The sequence below is a fragment of the Ceratotherium simum genome, chromosome 14, assembly GCF_057802395.1.
Source record: "Ceratotherium simum simum isolate JZ-2026a chromosome 14, ASM5780239v1, whole genome shotgun sequence".
NCBI lineage: Eukaryota > Metazoa > Chordata > Mammalia > Perissodactyla > Rhinocerotidae > Ceratotherium > Ceratotherium simum.
This window is the reverse complement of record NC_141913.1, coordinates 4,070,554-4,088,154: the sequence shown is the minus strand read 5'-3', so window position 1 is coordinate 4,088,154 and position 17,601 is coordinate 4,070,554. Positions and strand designations below refer to the sequence as shown.

General features: G+C 44.2%; 1 protein-coding gene across 2 annotated transcripts in view; it reads right to left on the bottom strand.

Annotated features, from left to right (window-relative positions):
• Positions 1-17,601, bottom strand: part of RAB31 (RAB31, member RAS oncogene family) — a 133,804-nt gene that overhangs the window by 61,948 nt on the left and 54,255 nt on the right. For both annotated transcript variants that reach the window (XM_087438917.1, XM_014780328.2), the window contains exon 2: positions 3,947-4,026. In XM_087438917.1, the coding sequence (XP_087295043.1) occupies positions 3,947-4,026 (80 nt within the window). The remainder of the gene's footprint in view (positions 1-3,946; positions 4,027-17,601) is intronic.

The window sequence follows — 17,601 nt, the reverse complement described above, 5'->3', positions numbered from 1 at the left end:
AAAGCACACTAAACAAAACACCAGATTCCCAGCCTACCAAATCCACCTGTTGAGGGATAAGCACTCGATCTTTTTAAAGTATTCCATTTACGCCATCTTCCAAGAAGTCCACACGTTCCTACTAGCTTTGTTTTTCTAAAACTGGGGTTTGAAAACATTTTCTCAAAATCCCAGAAGAGAGGAGAAAGTTTGAGTGATTTTAAAATTGGGAAATTAAACTACATCAGGAAAAGATAACACACAAGAATGGAGGAACCAACCTTAATCTTGACTCCAGAGCGAGGCATGAGGTAGACGAAAGCAGAGTAGCACAGAATTTAATGCTACAATCACTTAAAATTGTGTTTATGAAGAAATTTTAAGGTATGAGAAAACGCTTAAGTTTGAAGTTTACAGGAAAAGAACAGAATTCAAAATCACATATACAAAATTTTAAAAAATAACACCTAAAGCCAGTGTGTATATAGAAGAATAAGGACAAGCTTTCTGAAAAACAATTTGGCAATATCCATCAAGAATTTCAAATATGTTCTTCTTCTTCGACTAAATTACTCCATTGCTGTGAATTTAACCTAATGAAATAATCAGAGGAACACGCAAGTATTTATGCCCAAAGATATACAACACTACGCTATTTATAAAAGTAAAAATATTTTAAACAACCTAAATGCCTTAAAATGAAAATACAGCCATTTAATGGCATAGAATTCACAATATAATGCTGAATAAAAAAAGATTTTATATATACATAGGAAAAAGACTGGAAGAAAATATACCAAATGTTTACAGTAGTTACTCTGGGGGGCAGATTATGGGTAATTTTTATATTTCTCCTCATTTTCAATTTTTTGTGATGAGTATATAACACTTTTATAATCAGAAAAATATTATTTTCATCATATTTTTGAAGATTATGTGATATTATAAGAAAATGTTCAAAAAAGAATAAGTAGAAAACAGGATAAAAAACTGCATATATACTATAATTCTCATCTTTCATAAATTCTATATTTATTAGCTTTTTTAGAGTGAACATGAATTTTTATAATCAGAAAAATTAGACTTTAATCTTGACTCTGTCAAGGAAATGCACAGACAGCACTTCAAGCGTCCTGTTTATGCCATCTTCCCGGAGATCTGTACTCACGAAAAGAATGAGGAAGACCTACATGGATGGAGAATGACCTGCACGGAGGGAGAACACATGCTGCAGCAGGTTACGTAGGGTGTGACGCTGTTTTTGTTTTTAGAAATTATGTATTTATATACCTGCATATACATAGAAAATACTTATAAGAAATATGTTAAACATGCACTTTGGACTCTAAATATTGGTGATACAAATTGAAGAATATGGGATTGAAGAGCTAGTAAAATCCTCTGACTTCACTTTTAATTTTATATATTTACGTATGATCTGAACTTTTCATTATGAGCATTATAATTTAAAGAACAAATACAAAATTTTTAATTAACAGACTATTTTTTAGAGAAGTTTTAGGTTTACACAAAAATTGAGCAGAAAGTACAGAGTTTCTATATAATACACAATTTTTTAAAAGCCCAAACCACCACAATGTATTTACTAGACAAAAACACTGCCAACAGTGTTTGATTGATTGTCTCAAAAATGGAGATTAACGGGCGGGGGGGGGGGGGCGCTCCACGCTGCCCCCCACCATGAGGTGGAGTGTATTTCCCCTCTTGAATGTGGGCTGGCATTATGACTTGCTTTGACCAAGCAATTGTGACCAGATCGATATACCTATTATAATTTTGGCATAATGATGCTTACACCTATGAGCAACAGTTATGCTTAACACTTTTATGTATTTACCATAATTTGTGGTGGAGCATGCATTGCCTTTTTATTTAAAAATAAATAATTACAAAAGGAATACAGACTTGTTATTTAAAAAAATTTTTTTTAAGTTTAAAAAGGAGACAGCAAAAGTCCCTCTTCCACCATCCAGAACCACACTTCAGAGTTTATCGCTCTTATGGGTTTTGCTTTTATTATCAAGAAACACAAACTGGCTAATTAAAGAGGAACAAAGTACAGCACAGATGAGAGTGAGAAGAATCTCCCCAGCCTACAGAAGTCCCTGTGTTGGGAGACAATGCCCCACGGCCTCTCGCATCCTGCACATCTTGCGAGCAGAAGGCATGTCTTTTTCCCAGACGTGTTTTCAAGGATGTTTGTATGGCACATAGCGTTGGAAGGGAGACAGCAAAGCACAGACATGCTTACTACCCATTAGAAAAGACTTGGGTTCCTCTCCTGTGACGCAACCCACTGCATGTGGGATGTCATCTGACCCTCTTCACGTCCCCCTCCAGGAAACTGAGGCTTGGGGAACCAATGCCAAGTGATAATACTCTGGTTACTGCCGTTTCCTGCCTCTGACCCAGGAGCCACGCATCGTCTGCCAGCACCCATGAAACGGGGGTCACTAACTTGTTCGCCTGTGGACCCTTCACAGTTCTTGACGCTTATTTTTGTGAACACATTTCTTTAAGCCATTTTTTAACTACAAAATGTGTTGGTTTTTCTCACGTCCACCACTCAAACCACTGGCCTCTCAACCAGCTGCTCCTGAGCACCTACTTATGCCCTGCCCCGAAGTTTGTCCACTTACTACTGAGAGAGACAACTGCCCCTGTCCTCATCAGCCCCCCAAATATACACACCTGTTGTTTCCCTTCTGAGGAAAACAAAACCTTGCTCTCTGCAAAGAGCATGGTGTCTTCAGGGAGAAAATAAGTGAGGCCGGTTCTAAGAGAGTGAACCATCGAGCATCTGCAAAATGCCACGGCGAAAGCTTCTCTGGCGAAAGCCTCCACAGGAGAGGGAACAGGAATGGGACAATGCTCTGGCACTCCCAGATCATGGGGACTTGGAAGTGCTCCCGCCGCCCCTCCCCAAGCATAGGAACGGAAATGCTGATGTCCATTCGGTTAATCCAGAAAAGGAAAGTCAACCTGCGCCACAGGCTGCAGACGGCACAGCTGTAAATGGTTTCCAGGTTTACTGGCAGGCAGGTTAAAGCAGAGCCCTGGGGATTTGTCCTGTGTCTCATCTTCCATCTGGAAATAAAGCTGGCATGATTTACAGAATACTGCTCCTAGAGATCAAGGAAATGGCCTTAGGCTACAGTGTGAGGATGGTTGGCTAGGAAAAAAAAATTATTGACAGGGACAGTGTGGGGATCAGAATTGGACACCTCAAAATATGTCTCTTTACCTTGATTATTTTCTCTAAAAGAAACTTTGACCTCCCCCACCCCTCCCCCCACTAAGGGCCTAAAAGAATTTAACTCTGGTTATGGATAGACTGGGAGGGTCATTGCTAAGCCCATTCCAAGTAAAACTAGAAGTTATCCTTTGTAAGAGACACTTAGATTTATAAGGGAAATCTCCGTTTGTAAAGGTATCTCCCTCTCTGTACCTGGAAGAAGGGAAGATGACCTCATCTCTAGAAACTTGTCAATGCAGAAGGCGAGGCCTTAAATCTGCATAATCTTGTTCACTGTGCATTTCTGGTAATCTCCCATAGCTGACCCCCCCCAACATCCTCCTTTGTCTTTACCTGGCTGAATATGTTATTTAAGAGGAGAATTGCTGCCATTTGTAGAGATACTCGGTTTCCCTGGGTCTCTCCAAGTATACATATTATAAAGCTTTGATTTTTCTCCTGCTATTCAGTCTCATGTCGATTTAATTTGTAGCCCAGCCAGAAAGGACCCAGAGTGGGTAAAGGATAGTCTTCCCCCTCTTCAATAGTAAGCCTGGACATACTGCTTCAAGGTCCCTGAATTTCTGTCCGTTTTTACAGTCTTTTCTCATGGGCAGGGATGAAAACCATTTGAAGGGTCAGGCATAAAGTGACCTCTCTGAGTGCTGTGAAAGGAAGAAATGTGAAAGAGAAGAACATACGGGAACTTACCCAATGGTTGGGCTGATGTTGTGGTCAAAGTGGTCCTGGACAAACCGACACACAATGCTTGATTTCCCAACCCCAGTGTCCTGGAAAAGAAGAGGACACAGCCATGAAGGTCAAGGGTGCCAATTCCGACCCAGTGTAAACACAGAACCAGAGGGCAGGAGAGGTTATTTCTGATCGATAGGAGTGGGGGAGGAGGAGCGGGGATATTTTCTTCTATTTCTTACCAGTATTTTCTGAAATGAAATTGTATTGCTTTCATAGAAAGAAAAGAAATATGGTAAAAATAAGTTTTGGAAACACGCCCCATATATACAGTAATTAACTTAGAATTGGCAATGTTCACAATACATGTATTTCCAGAAATCTGGAAATTTTTAGAGGGGTCTAAAGGAGCTGTATGGCAACCCACGGCATTGTTTTGGTAGAGACAAAATTGACTTGGTTCAAAACCTTAGCACTCAAAAACTACGTAATCTGTTTTTCTAGGTATCACTCTGTAAGACCTATGAATTCTAACTTCTGCATTTCTAACATTTTCTCTTTAGAATCTGATGGCTGCATAATAACTTCCAGTTTTGCTTAATCGTATAAAGGTCTCATCTCAGCTCTTTCTCTGTTAAATACTTCTCTAAAGCTGATTAGGATAGAGGTCCACTTATACACTGGAAATTTATATACATGCATTTCTATCCACTCCCTTCCAAAACCCTTGCAAAATAGTTTAAGGAATAAAATATACAAATTCACAAGGTCAAAGAGATAGAAGACAAAACAATACCAGACAAGTGATATCAACGAAAAGCACCTGGCTGAGTGGTCACTGAGAGAGAAGCTGGAGCCTTAAGTGCCTGCAGGAAGGAAAGCCAACGAGAAGCAACTCAATTCATGCCACAGAACCCCTGAACACATCAAGAACTGTAGGACAAGGCTGAACACAGGATCAACTGAAAGGCTCACACAAACATACCCTTGGCACCCCAGGCCACATAACCAGAGGACACCCTCCTGCATTCCAGGAGGACATGGGAGGTTGACTCTCCAGGAAACCTGTATCAGACAGGGGCTGGGCTGAGGGACTTGAGCTCAGGGAGCGCCCAGTGCTATTCCCTGCCCTGTGCAAGCCCAGACAGAAGAAGTCAGACTCCACGCTGGGTAAGAGAGAAAACTCTGCAGATCCTAAGACTTGGAGTCTCCCAACTCAAGGCCATGTGCACAGTCAGCAAGCCCCAGTGCACACAGAGCTTTCGGAATGCATTTTAATCTCTTAAAAGTAAACATTCGGCTAAAAACTACCAGACATTTATACCCACAAAAAAAGAGCAGGCTGCTATTTTAAAAGATCATTCAGAGAGTAAGACCGACCTCTTAGAAATTAAAACTATGATGGTAGAAGTGGAAACTTCAAAGGAAGAGTAACTAGATAAAGGCGAGAGACTGCCCAGAAAGCAGAACAAAGCAGTTGCTCTTCTGAGGGGATGACAAGGCAAGAAGATGCACGGCTCACAGACTGTCACCACAGAGAAGTCCTGTCAGTACGTGCTTATCTGAAAGGATCATGGAGACATTGAGATCTATAAGTGAAAGGGAAACAAGACATATTTAGCCCAGGAAGGAGAAAATAGTGATACGGTTCTCTCACATTACAGGTGTAACTTTAAAAGTCTGAAGATCAAGGAGAAAACTTTGAAACTCAGAGAAATGTGTTTTTCTTTAGACATGAAATTTGAAATACCAACTGGGAATCTGAATTATTTTGACTCTTTCTCGCTCCCATGTTGAGGGGACAGTTCCAGTGAACCTGGGGCAAGAGCAGCATTCTCCAGAATCATTCTCCAGGAGGTCTCCCATCCCGGGGAGAGCAGCCCTCACTGGTTCTGAGCCATAATAAAACCGCAGTCTGCAAATCGATGTGCAGAGTTCAAAGAGGTGACAACAGAATGAAAACATTAGCTCCGAAGATTCCCAATCAATGCCACTGCTATTTCTGTGCCGCACCTTCAGTGTGCATTCCGGCTGACGTCCCCACAGTCCCCCAAACCAGAATTCAGTTCTCTTCATCTCAGCTGCTATAAAACCCTCTGTGGACAAGCAGATCCTTGCCATTCTTTAGTCCACACAACCCCAGAGAAGCTGAACACTGAGGCACCGTGCTGCCCTATCCTACCCTGGAAGATAAGGAGAATGTACTCTTTCATAAGGTGAACTGTTTTCTGCAAACTGCCCAGTAGGCAGGGTGGGAACTTCTCCCCAACACTGACCACACCAATTTTTATTTTTATGTCACCAAGCTCGTGGGATGCAACCCCACCCCTTCCTGTAGAGAGCTTTCAAATTTACCGTTCTATGAGAAATGCTAAATGATTAATCTCCGCCCTCTCTGCACCCATTGAAGTCACTCCCGTAACGGGAAGGCAGGTTAACAAAAGAGCCTGTCTCCTCCCTCTCTGGGCCTCTCCATTCAGTTTAGAGTTCTCTTTCTCAGGGTTCTTTAATTGTCCCTTCTTCACTGGTCCAGCAAGCAGTCATCAAACCCTACTGTGCCGGCACAGAAGAGCCTGACTGATGGGAGATAACACGGCCCCTCCCCAGCCTCCTGGAGTTCCACAACCGTGACAAGGGCCTGACAGAGCTAAGTGCCAGCACTCAGGCGGGCAGGGCTGCTCTGCCTCTGGCTGACGCACCACTCAGAGGTCAGGAGACAAATCCTTACCGTCCAAGTTTTGTTCCTTTTTGGCCTTCCTTGGTGTCCTTTCGGCTTACATCCAGGCTGGCCCTACTTCCAAGCTGAGAAAAAGCCCCTCGGAGGGGCCCTGCCCCCATAAGCAACATGGCGCTCACTCCCTGTGAGTGGTCCTTGGGGCACAGGCCTCTGGCTAGACTGTGTGTCCTCACAGTCAGGGCTCTGCTCTGGGAAACACGTCTGGAGTCTATCCATTCACTCTACCCAAGGGTTCTGCTCGAAACAACTGGCTCCACATCCCCAAAACAGCCCAAGAGATCCTGCAAGGCTGACCCTCAAAATGTCCTTGAAGATAAAAAAATTCAAAAGCCATCTGGAAATTATCCATCTCTACCAATCATCTTCCACAGATAACTCAAGCTAAACACCAGCTTTTCTGAAGAGTTAAAGCAGAAGCCTGCTCAAATGGAGATTTCAGAGTCAATTCTTCAGCCAAATAAACTCAGTGTTTCTTTTCTTTTCACAATTTAACTCTCAACATTTCTCTCTCTCTTACACATCTGATACGAAAGAACAAAAGGATAGGCAAAGTTTTCCTTTGTCTCAGAAAAGAAAATATTCTTACAAAAAACTGCCTCAAATAATCTCCTCTGGCCAGTCTTCCAGACGGCTCAAGAAATGACCTCCGGGCCCTCCTTCTCTCCCAGGATGACTGCAGTTCCCCAGCTGGCCAGCAGGGGAAGGCCCTGCTCCAGGAGTGCCCAGGAGAGCCTGAGGCCAGGATACCGGCCGTGCTCATGAATCACTGGGCTTTGTGGTTCGCTTTTCCTGCAGGAGCCTCATCCAGACTGTGACACACACACACAAGAGGAAAACGCCAGTGAGTCAGGACAATCGCACAGGAAAACACAAAGGCTGAAAGCAGACAGAGAAGAAAGCCGACTGGGTGGATAACAGAGTCTGTGAAGGAAGAGAAAGGAGGAGGGAGGAGGATCGTGGCTGCCCGCCATTCTTCAGAGGCCACGTTATTTTTGGTGGACTTACACCCACGGAAGGAGACTCGTCTATGCATATATTTTTCCACTTCATAAGATTATGACAATATCATAGCCCATCTTGTCCAATCTCCTAGTTTTGCAAAAGAGGAAGCTGCATGACTTCCTCAAGGTCCACAGCTGGCTACAGAGTCAGAACCAAATTTTCTGCGTCCCAGTGAAATCCTCTCAAGGCTTCACCAGGTTAAATCAACCTCCTTGCCACACGCCGACTTCTTCCCCAAAAAAGTCCATTTTCTAGAACTCACAAGGAGTCTTTTTATTACTGCTTTCCAGTTTTACCTTCCACAGTAGCATAGTGTCCTCAAGACAGATCTACTGGATTTTTGCTGGTAATGAAAGGGGGACATACTACCAACTACTGGGAGGCATTAGAATAAAACCAACTGGGATTCCACCAACCAGGAATAAAGTTTAGGAAAATTCTCCCTGGGAGATAACCAACATCACATTGTATTCTCATCTGAATGGTTGATACCAGATATGTGCTGAGGCCTTGAAACTGGTTCCATCTACTTACTGGGAAATGGGCCCCTCATATGATATTCCTCTCATGTATGTTATTATTTGGGGGTAATAATACAGTTCTCTAAGAACAACCACTTACTCTGCTGTTTGAACTGTCTGTCACATCTATTAATCACCTATAAATCTATAATTATGAAATCATCAATCACAAACTTTCAGCTGCTGCCACGTAAAACTCTAGGCGTCACTTGATTCACTCCTGGACTGTTGCAATGGACTGCAAGTAGGGGTTCCTACCTTTCAATTAAAGAATGGTAAATCCTAGGCAAATATATCACCACTACCTAAACCTGCTGTAATGGAAGACATCACTAATCCATTTGGGACATTTGGGACGCGTTATTTTATTGAACCTGAAAAGGGCCTCAAAATCTTTTCAACCCAGCTCTGCAGAGAATCACTGTGACTTGATTGAGGTGGGTTCCCAGAACAAAGGGCTGTCCTCTCCCATTGCCCCACACTTCCCAATAGTCAACACACTCCTACCAACTCCTCCACTCCAAACGCACTAACAGCTGCTCTGCAGGCCTTTTAGACATCTTTACCGGTGGGAAGGTCTTTGGGGGAAACTAATAAACAATACACATTGTTGATAACATTATAAATCAACATGCACACATTGTTGATAACATTATAAATCAACATGCTTCTTATGGAAAGGAAGTTACAAACTATAACAAGACCCACAGACTCAAGAATTCCATTCCTAAGAATATAGTTAAAAGAAGAAAAAAATGAGCACGAAAAGTTCATTGACGTATTATTTATAAAAATTAGAAATGGCCTAAAAAATAACTATAAATTAAATAAATTATGGCACAGACAGTAATCTTTTAAACTTTCATTTCATGCCCATCAAAATGTCAAAGAGGCAGAATGCGACTTGCTCATATCAACTACGGGCATGATCATTCAAGCATCCATCTCTGGTCTGGGAATCAGAGAGAACCCATACAGCAAGGATTTTTGCATTAATTTCTTTCTTTATTTCATTCAGTCACCTATTTATTTAACTGTTTAGACTTTAAGCTGTACATATTTCTAAAAACTCCTGTGTCTTAAATTCATTGATAAATAGTTAAGTTAGGAATTTAGGAGGACTAATAGAGGACAGCCAGATCTTTTGGGAGGACAGAAACAAAATAAGGAGAGAAAAAGGCAGAACTGTGGGATGGCTAATGGTTTGATCTTCTGACCCCAAAGGTGAGAGAAGCCAAGAGCACCATCAAATCCAACCCAATGGCATAAAGGTCTCATCAAGGACACGGGACACATCTACCCCCACCTTGCACATGAGGGCCTTGTGTAGAGATAAACCACAGCACACGAAGAGAGCAATGACTAGTAGTTTGGGGCAGTGCGTGTATGCCTGGTTATTAGTTCCACTTTGGGGAAGATGGAGGAGAAACGTCTGGAGGGAGTGTGTGCTACTGTTGAAGAGATGAGGTCATGAGGGAAAGAGTTTCCGTTTCCTATAGCTGTAGGGTACCCAGGCCAGGGCTCCTCGCTGGTAGCACCTGCCCTTTCCACGGCCCGAAACCTGGGTCCACCCAGAATAGAAAACAGGAGTCAACACAAAGGATTATGCCTCTGTCAGGCTCAAGAATCCCAAGCTGGGAAGCTCTGCAGTCTGCACTTAGAGATTTCAAAGAAATCTCACAGTAATGTGGCACAAATTCTATATTAATCCACCAAGCATATTTTAAAGCTTTGGCTAGGGGGGAGAGGATACACACCCCGTTCCACTCCTCTGCACTGGGTTTATAACAAAGCAACCCACAGAAAACCCCAATCACACATGCCCTTTATGAGAGTCAAAGGCCACTGCTTCTGAGGAACCTAAACTGGCCGGACCAAGGACTCAAGGTCAAAACACTGCACATCACCCCAAGAGCTTCCACTGAGCTCCTTGGAGATCTCCGACACGTCACCTTATTCTGTACCTACAACCCCCTTCTCATAGAAGGACTGAAGTACTTTGCTCCTGGATGCTGTTCAACGGCTTATTGGAATTATAGACCTAATGGATCTGTTTGCCCCAAGATAAATAATATCTTGCTGGTATAAAATAATTCCAATGTATCCCAAGCACTTTTTACCAGATTCTTCAGCACTGAAAAGAAAAGAGTTCAATATTTATAAATCACAGTAACCATTACCAAAAAAAAAAAAAGTGCCATAAAAGCAAAAAACATCATGAAACTCAAGTCCATAATATGCTTGTTTTATGACCATACATTCTACAAGGTCTCCTTTGGTGGTGGTGAGACTTCTGTCCAAGCCAAGTATATCTCAGCCTTCACACCATGTTCTAGGAAAAACTGAACTAACAATGCAAGAAAAATCCAACTCTAGGCATCTTAGTATATGTAGAAAACCATACCACAAAATTATTTGCAGAAAACACAATATAAATAAAAAGTTCCCGAGCATTCCCAGAAACAACTCTGCAATTCCTTCTGTTATGGTTATTTTGAAACATGCCAATAGTGTGTATTACAACAAAGAGGAACTAACTACATATATGACAAAAATGGAACCGAATTGTCTCATATTGAAAAAGGTGGGTTCTGACCCGAGTCTGAGAGTCACTAGACTTTGTTTTCTCTATCTACCTCATGGGGGAAAATTGCTTACAGACCTAATTTTAAGCATATAAATAGCATAAATGAATTTAAGCATTTAGATTAATGTCCCATGCACATTAATGAACATAGCTTGGAAATGTCCACAATCCTCTAAACGTAAACTAAAGTAATCTAAAGTCTACATACAGAGAATAAAGTGCCATGTTAGAGGTGCATAAAATGACCGGGAGAAATGTTAAACAAATCCTGCTAGAGGGGCCGGCCCAGTGGCAAAGCGGTTAAGTTCATGCGATCCGCTTCAGTGGCCCGGGGTTCACAGGTTCGGATCCCGAGCGTGGACAGATGCACCGCTTGTGAAGCCATGCTGTGGCGGTGTCTCACATAAAGTAGAGGAAGATGGCCATGGATGTTAGCCAAGGGCCAATCTTCCTCAGCAAAAAGAGGAGGATTGGCAACAGATGTTAGCTCAGGGCTGATCTTCCTCACCAAAAAAAAAAAAAATTCTACTAGAGAATATGAAGAAATAAGCAGAAATGAGGAGCATGAAAGCCACAAGAAAGATATGATTAAATGGTTCAAAAGGGAACAGAGGCACACATCTTCACTTACTTTATCTCACTTGGTCCTCACCACAGCCCTTCGTGAGGAGGAGGACATGACGGCATTGTCCACATTTCCCACGTAGGGAAACTATGGTCTAAAATTTACGAGAACTACCTACGATCCTATAACTAGTAAAAGTAGCGTTCAGATTCAGACTTGATTTTCCCCATATCTAGTGCTCGTTCACCGGCCAGACCATCCCTCTCCAGAAGGCATGCAAGCATCGACACGTTCATCCATTCACTCAGTGCCTGTGCAGTCCGCAATACGCTCAGACAGGAAACAGGAAGATTAAGTCCAGATTCCTGCAGTTGGGACACTTACACATCAGGCTTAGATTTTACAAAGGAATCAAAGACAGGAGGTTAGAGTGACTGTGACCAAGGTCATTGCACAGGCAATCCCCCAAATTCCCAATACATCAACTGGATGGCTGATGGCAGTATTCCAAAAGTGCATTTGTTGGCTAATCATCTGAAATTCAGATTTGCATTTTTCCGTTGATATAAAGCTGTAAATAAATAATGATTATTTCCCAAACTTGCACTGAACTACAGCACTCTCCAAGGAAGAACCCAGTATCTATGTGCAATGTTGTTTCCACAGGAAACTTACTCTAATTTCACACTGGGGATTTCAGCCAGTGCCAACCAGACTCCCAGGCCTTTAGAACAACCAGAACGCCCCAGGAGAGTAAGGAGATCTGTGTGGAACAGTCTTGGAGATTTGGACTCCAGTGATATTGCCAATAGTACAAATGTTGCATAGGAGCAGGAGTGGGCAAATAGTAAGATGGGCAGTGACAAAAGCTGGCATTTACTGAGCACAGGAAAAGTTCCAGGCCCCCAGCCAGGCTTTGATGTGCAGCAGCATCAGCCATTGTCTCCTCAGGCAGCGCTGGTGCTCCGTCAGATCGCTTCTGTCTTTCTGGGACTTGGATTATGCCTGGACTAAACGTTTTCACCTTATCATATATATCTCTTATTTTCTGTTCTTTATTTTCCATCTTTTTGTCTGTTTCATTTTGGAGATTTTCTTCTGATCTATCTTCTAGTTCCTTCTGCAGATGTACCTCACATGATGGTAATCCCATTTATTGATTTTCTGATATTAGTTATTGTATTTTTTCTGTTGTAAAATTTTCATTGTATAGTTTTTGATTGGCTGCCAAATTTTGAAATCATGACTTTTATTTCCTTGAACATATTAAACATATCTGTTTTGAAGTCCACGTCTGATGGTTCCATTGTCTAGACCCTCTGTGGGTCTGTTTCTATTGTCTGTGGAGAGGTTTTCAGTCAAATTGCCTTGTCTTCTCGTATCTCTGGTCGTGTTTGATTAAGTCTTAGAATCATCATTTTAGAGCAGAGAATTACAGCAGCTTGTCCAGGACATGGGTGTCAAAGCTAAGACACCACCCCAGGTCTTTTGTGGCTCTTAGAGGAGGATCTAAAAAGAACAGATGGTCCTGCCTTTGGGACATCATCCACCCCAAAGAGACTGCTCCTAGTGAGAAAATATTCACAATATTAAAAAGTACTGTCTCTTTCTACTATTGTTAAGTTGATTTGCCTCTCATTATTCCAGAGTTGGCAGATCTGGTGGATTCTGAAGTTCAGCTATCTTGCAGAAGGGAGCTCTGGCCCCCATGGTGGAGTGGCCTCTCGACCTGCTGACGGCACAGGAATGTCCTAGGAGATCCAGGGAAGCCGAAGTCACTGACATATGGGGAGTAAGGAAAGACGAGTCCTCGCCCAGCTCCAAAGAGGTCCTCACGGTCACCATCTCTCCTCCTGCCTTACCTTAGGGACAACTTAAAGAAGGAAGACGCTTTTTAAATGGGGAAGAAGAGCAGGCTCCATGACTCCTCCACTTCCGCTCCTCTTAGAATAGCCCCGCCGCCTCTCAGCGTGTCCAGAGAGAAGCTTGTCCCGATGTACAAACTCTGTGCAGCTAAGCAGAAATTTCAGTTTATCTAATGAGTCTTAGAAGGTGTGACCTTAACTGTTTTTTAAAAAAATTTAACACGGTTTTTTACTTAAATCACACTTCCTGCAAAAGGAACCAACTGCTCTTTTGTCACCCTTCTTGCCTCACAAGCAACACGTGTGTGGGCTCTTGGTGGGGTAACATGGGTCACTAGACAAATGACAAAGACACGGGCTCCCCTCTTCCTAGAGGGAAAACCCACAGAGTCCATGAAATGCCCGGCCTACACAGGCACAAGCAGTAGACACTGGGTTTTATGGTTATATTCTGTAATTTTTTTACAAAGCACTAGATATTCACTGTTTCTGAGTTGCAGATCTAGCAAATAAGGGTAAACAACGATCACAATTGCAGCAGGCAGCTTCTAAAATGATTCTCAATGATCCCTGCCTCGTGCTCTTTTTTCCCCTATGTGTGGCCTAGACCTAACGACTTGCTCCCAAAAAATAGAAAACGGCAAAAGTGATGTTTACAACCTAACCTCACTCCCGAGGTTAGGTTGTAAAATACTGTGACTGCCCTCTTCTTCTCACGCCCACTTGCCCCCTCTCGCTTGCTTGCTCTCATGAGGCAAGCTGCCATGCACAGGGGGCCACGAGGCAAGGAACTGAGAGAGGCTCCAGCCAACAGACACTGAGGCCTCAGTGTACCTCTACAATAGGACTCCAGCAACTGCATCCTGCCAGCAACCACTGAGGGGCTGGGAAGCAGACCCTGCCCCAGTTCCCCCAGCTGACACCATCAGTCCTTGTAAGAGACCCAAGGAGCCTCACCCAGATTCCTGACCCACAAAACCATGAGATGATAAGTGCATGTTGTTTTAAGCCATTAAATTTGGGGGCAACTTGTTACAGAGCAGTGGATAACTATTACAGATGTAGTGGATAACATTTATTAAGTACTGATTCTGAGCCAATTTTATTTAATCCATGCAGCAACCCTAAAGAAGTAGGGTTATCCCATTTTACAGTAGGAAATTAAGGTTGAGGGTGGGTCAGCAGTGTGAGAGGTTGGCCCTCGATGGACGATGAGGGCAAAGTTGTACAGGATGAGGCTCTGCCCTGAGAGCAGTGATGCTGGATATTCCTACAGGAATCTACTCTCCGGGCCGTGAGAAAAGAAAGATATTACATTGCTTTAACTGACAAAACATGTTTAGAGTGACTTAAGCACTGAGGATAAACCTAAAGTCAGCAAACGACGTTACCGTGGATAAAGAGCTACAATGTAAAGCAATAATTCAATCTTAAGGGTAAAGCTCTAGGGAAGATATCGCAGCATCCGAGATCAGAAATCAGAGAAGTGGAGATTTCAGAGTTTGCTTTTAAGATCTCATTACAGACATTTCAGAATTGCTTTGAGTGATTATTCACACAGTTCCCTGTTTTATTAAGTGCCTTTTAATCTCCTTAGAACCATTCTCCTTCACGTGGCATCATTTCCACACACTGTGAGTCAAGGGGGAATCCAGCACCAGGGGGTGGGGCTGTTTTGGTTCCTCCTATCTCACCTCCTCCCTCTACACACCCTTAGTCTGGGCCAGCGGATGGGCCAGGGCCCAGATGGTTGGTGCCTGGACCTGGGTGGACAGAGGGAGAAAGGAAGCAAGGAGGACACATTCCTGGAGCTCATTTTCTCATTTCTTGGCTTTAGGTAATCCTATTAACTCACCTTAGAAGACTGTTCTAAAGAACAGCTCATTAAACTGATCCTAAATCTCTGTGGAGAAAATGTGTAATAGCCAAGTCTTAGACAAAAGGGAAGGCAAACAACAATCCAGCAATTTACCTGCCTAACACCCCCTGCGAATGTGCTTATTGGGGACCCCCTGGGCTGATGCTCCCACCTTCTCACCATGCTCCCCCCTCTCTGACCAGGGGCCTTCTGAAGCAGACACAGTCTTAATAACTGACAGATCAGAGTCACGGAACCCAAAGACCATCAGGGACACTCTGCCCCTTATTACAATCTGATGGCATTACCGTTATTTCTACCACCACCAACAGGCAAAAGTAAACTTTCCATCCGAGTGAGAGGCGCGGCTCCCTCCAACCTCCCCTCTGTCTCTGCTAGCCAGCCTGTCGTTTGACCTCAGGCAAGCACACTACCTCTTTAGTCCTGCCGCCACATCTGTAGGATGAGGGTCAGAAATAGATCACAGGGTTCAGGCATCTAATATCCCCCAAAATCAAACGTAAACCTTTGCGGGAAGGTAAGTTTTTCTGGTGAGAAGGTCCCTCTCCAGATTCTCAATGTCACCTATGACCTCAATATTTGTAAGATCAACTGAAAACACAGACACCTTCTGAATTCCTTCCATTCTAAATTGCTGAGCGTCGAAGGCTCAGGCTACCTCACCGATCTCTGAATGTCTACCTTCAAGGAAACACTGGGTCCGACCCCTGGAAAAGACAAAGCTCCTACCGCTCATCCATCTCAAACTCACACACTGCCTGATTCAAAGATCATAAATTCTGGTTAGTCTTCTACCGCCCTACTCCCTGTTCCATCCACCAGAGCCATCTGGCAAATTCTGAAGATGTTATGAGAAACGCTGTCTGGGGGTCCCGCCCTCCGTACAGCACTTTCAGAGCAGAGGTCCCAGCAGGGGTGGTCATCTGGTCATCCTCACAGGGAGAGACAGGGGGATGGATGAGCCATCAACACACACACGCATGCACAGCTTAGAACTTGGAATCAGAAAGGCTCGACCACTTATCGCTTGTATGACATCGTGAAGGGAAGAAAATGGCTACTGCTGGTAAGCCCCGGCAAGATCCTATGTCCCTACCCCTGTAGAACTCCTGGTCCAGTGAAGAACGGACAAGTAAACTGGAGAGTACCGCATATGGTGAGAAGTGCTATGATGGAGAGACAGGGGGATAGTAACCCACACTTGAAAGATCAGGGAAGGCTTTGTAGACCTGGGGCATTAGACCTGAAACCAAAAGACACATTAGTCAGGTGAGGTGGGGAGCAGGATTGGAGAAGGGAGGAAGAGAGGAGGTGGAGTGAATTCCAGCAACATGAGCAGAGGCCAGAGGAGAAAGAAAGTCTGTCCAAGAGTTCAGTTTAGTGGAGGTCTGAGGCTTTTCTCTCCGGGAGGCAAAGATGCCAGCAGCAACCCATTAACACGGGGATTGAGGGGCCGGGGACTGGGAGATGCCCCTTCTGCCCCTTCCTCTGCCCCCTCCTGCTGATCCCGCTCTGACTGGAGGGAACTGGCCTTAAAGAGGCTCACTAACCCAGGGGCTCTATCTCCCCACTTCTGATGTTCCCGCAGGGCATCTGAAGCACATGTGTGCACATGCACACGCACCACACACACACATGCACACACATACATGCACATGTACAAATGCACACACATACATGTATGCACACAGGCACACACACCCCACACAGACACCACTACACTGGCCCGCTGTGCGCTGTCTTGGATTATCCTATCGTCAATTTAGCTAAAGCAGGGACGACATTTCCCAGGATCCCGTTCTCTGTAGGGTTCTGGGTTAGAGTTGACCAAAAGAGAGATTTGCAGGAAGTCAAGAACAGCTGTCACTCTGAAGGTCTTCAGCAGGCTCCTGGCACAGCCTCTTCTCCCGACAGTGGCCCCAGGCCTCCCTCCAGCTGTAGGCAAGAGGCAGCAGCTGCCCACAGACATCTACCCCAGCCCCTCCTGGGCCACACGCTGCTGGCCGTGTCAGCTTCTCAGATCTTCCGTGAAAGCCCCCACCGCCCCACCACCACGCCAGAGCTTCTCTGTTCGAGGCCTTTCCTCTGATCTTCGAGCTCCTTGTTCCAGGCCTTCCCTTCCCCAGCCGCCCACAATGGTATTAAGTGCAATTCCTGTAATAAATCCTTTTCCCATCACACAGCACTTCTGCTTCCCTGCCTGAACCCTAACTGATGCTGAAACACCCACCAGGGAAAAGCAACCTGGAAACAAAAGAGGAGGAGAGTGCAAACGGACGTGCCATGGGCTAGAGAGAGAGGTAAGCCCTGGCGGCAGCCATGTCAGAATGGTGACCACTGGCACAGAAGGGCATCAGTTACTCAGAACAGACCCCAGGACACCCAAGGCCAAGGGCGACATCAGTCATTCTGTTAGGGAGTCAGCATTTTGTCCAGAAGACAGTGGGAACCAATGAAATCCAACCAGTCATGGAACTTTAAGAGGCCTAGAGGGAAACCAAAACAGGAAACAGGGGC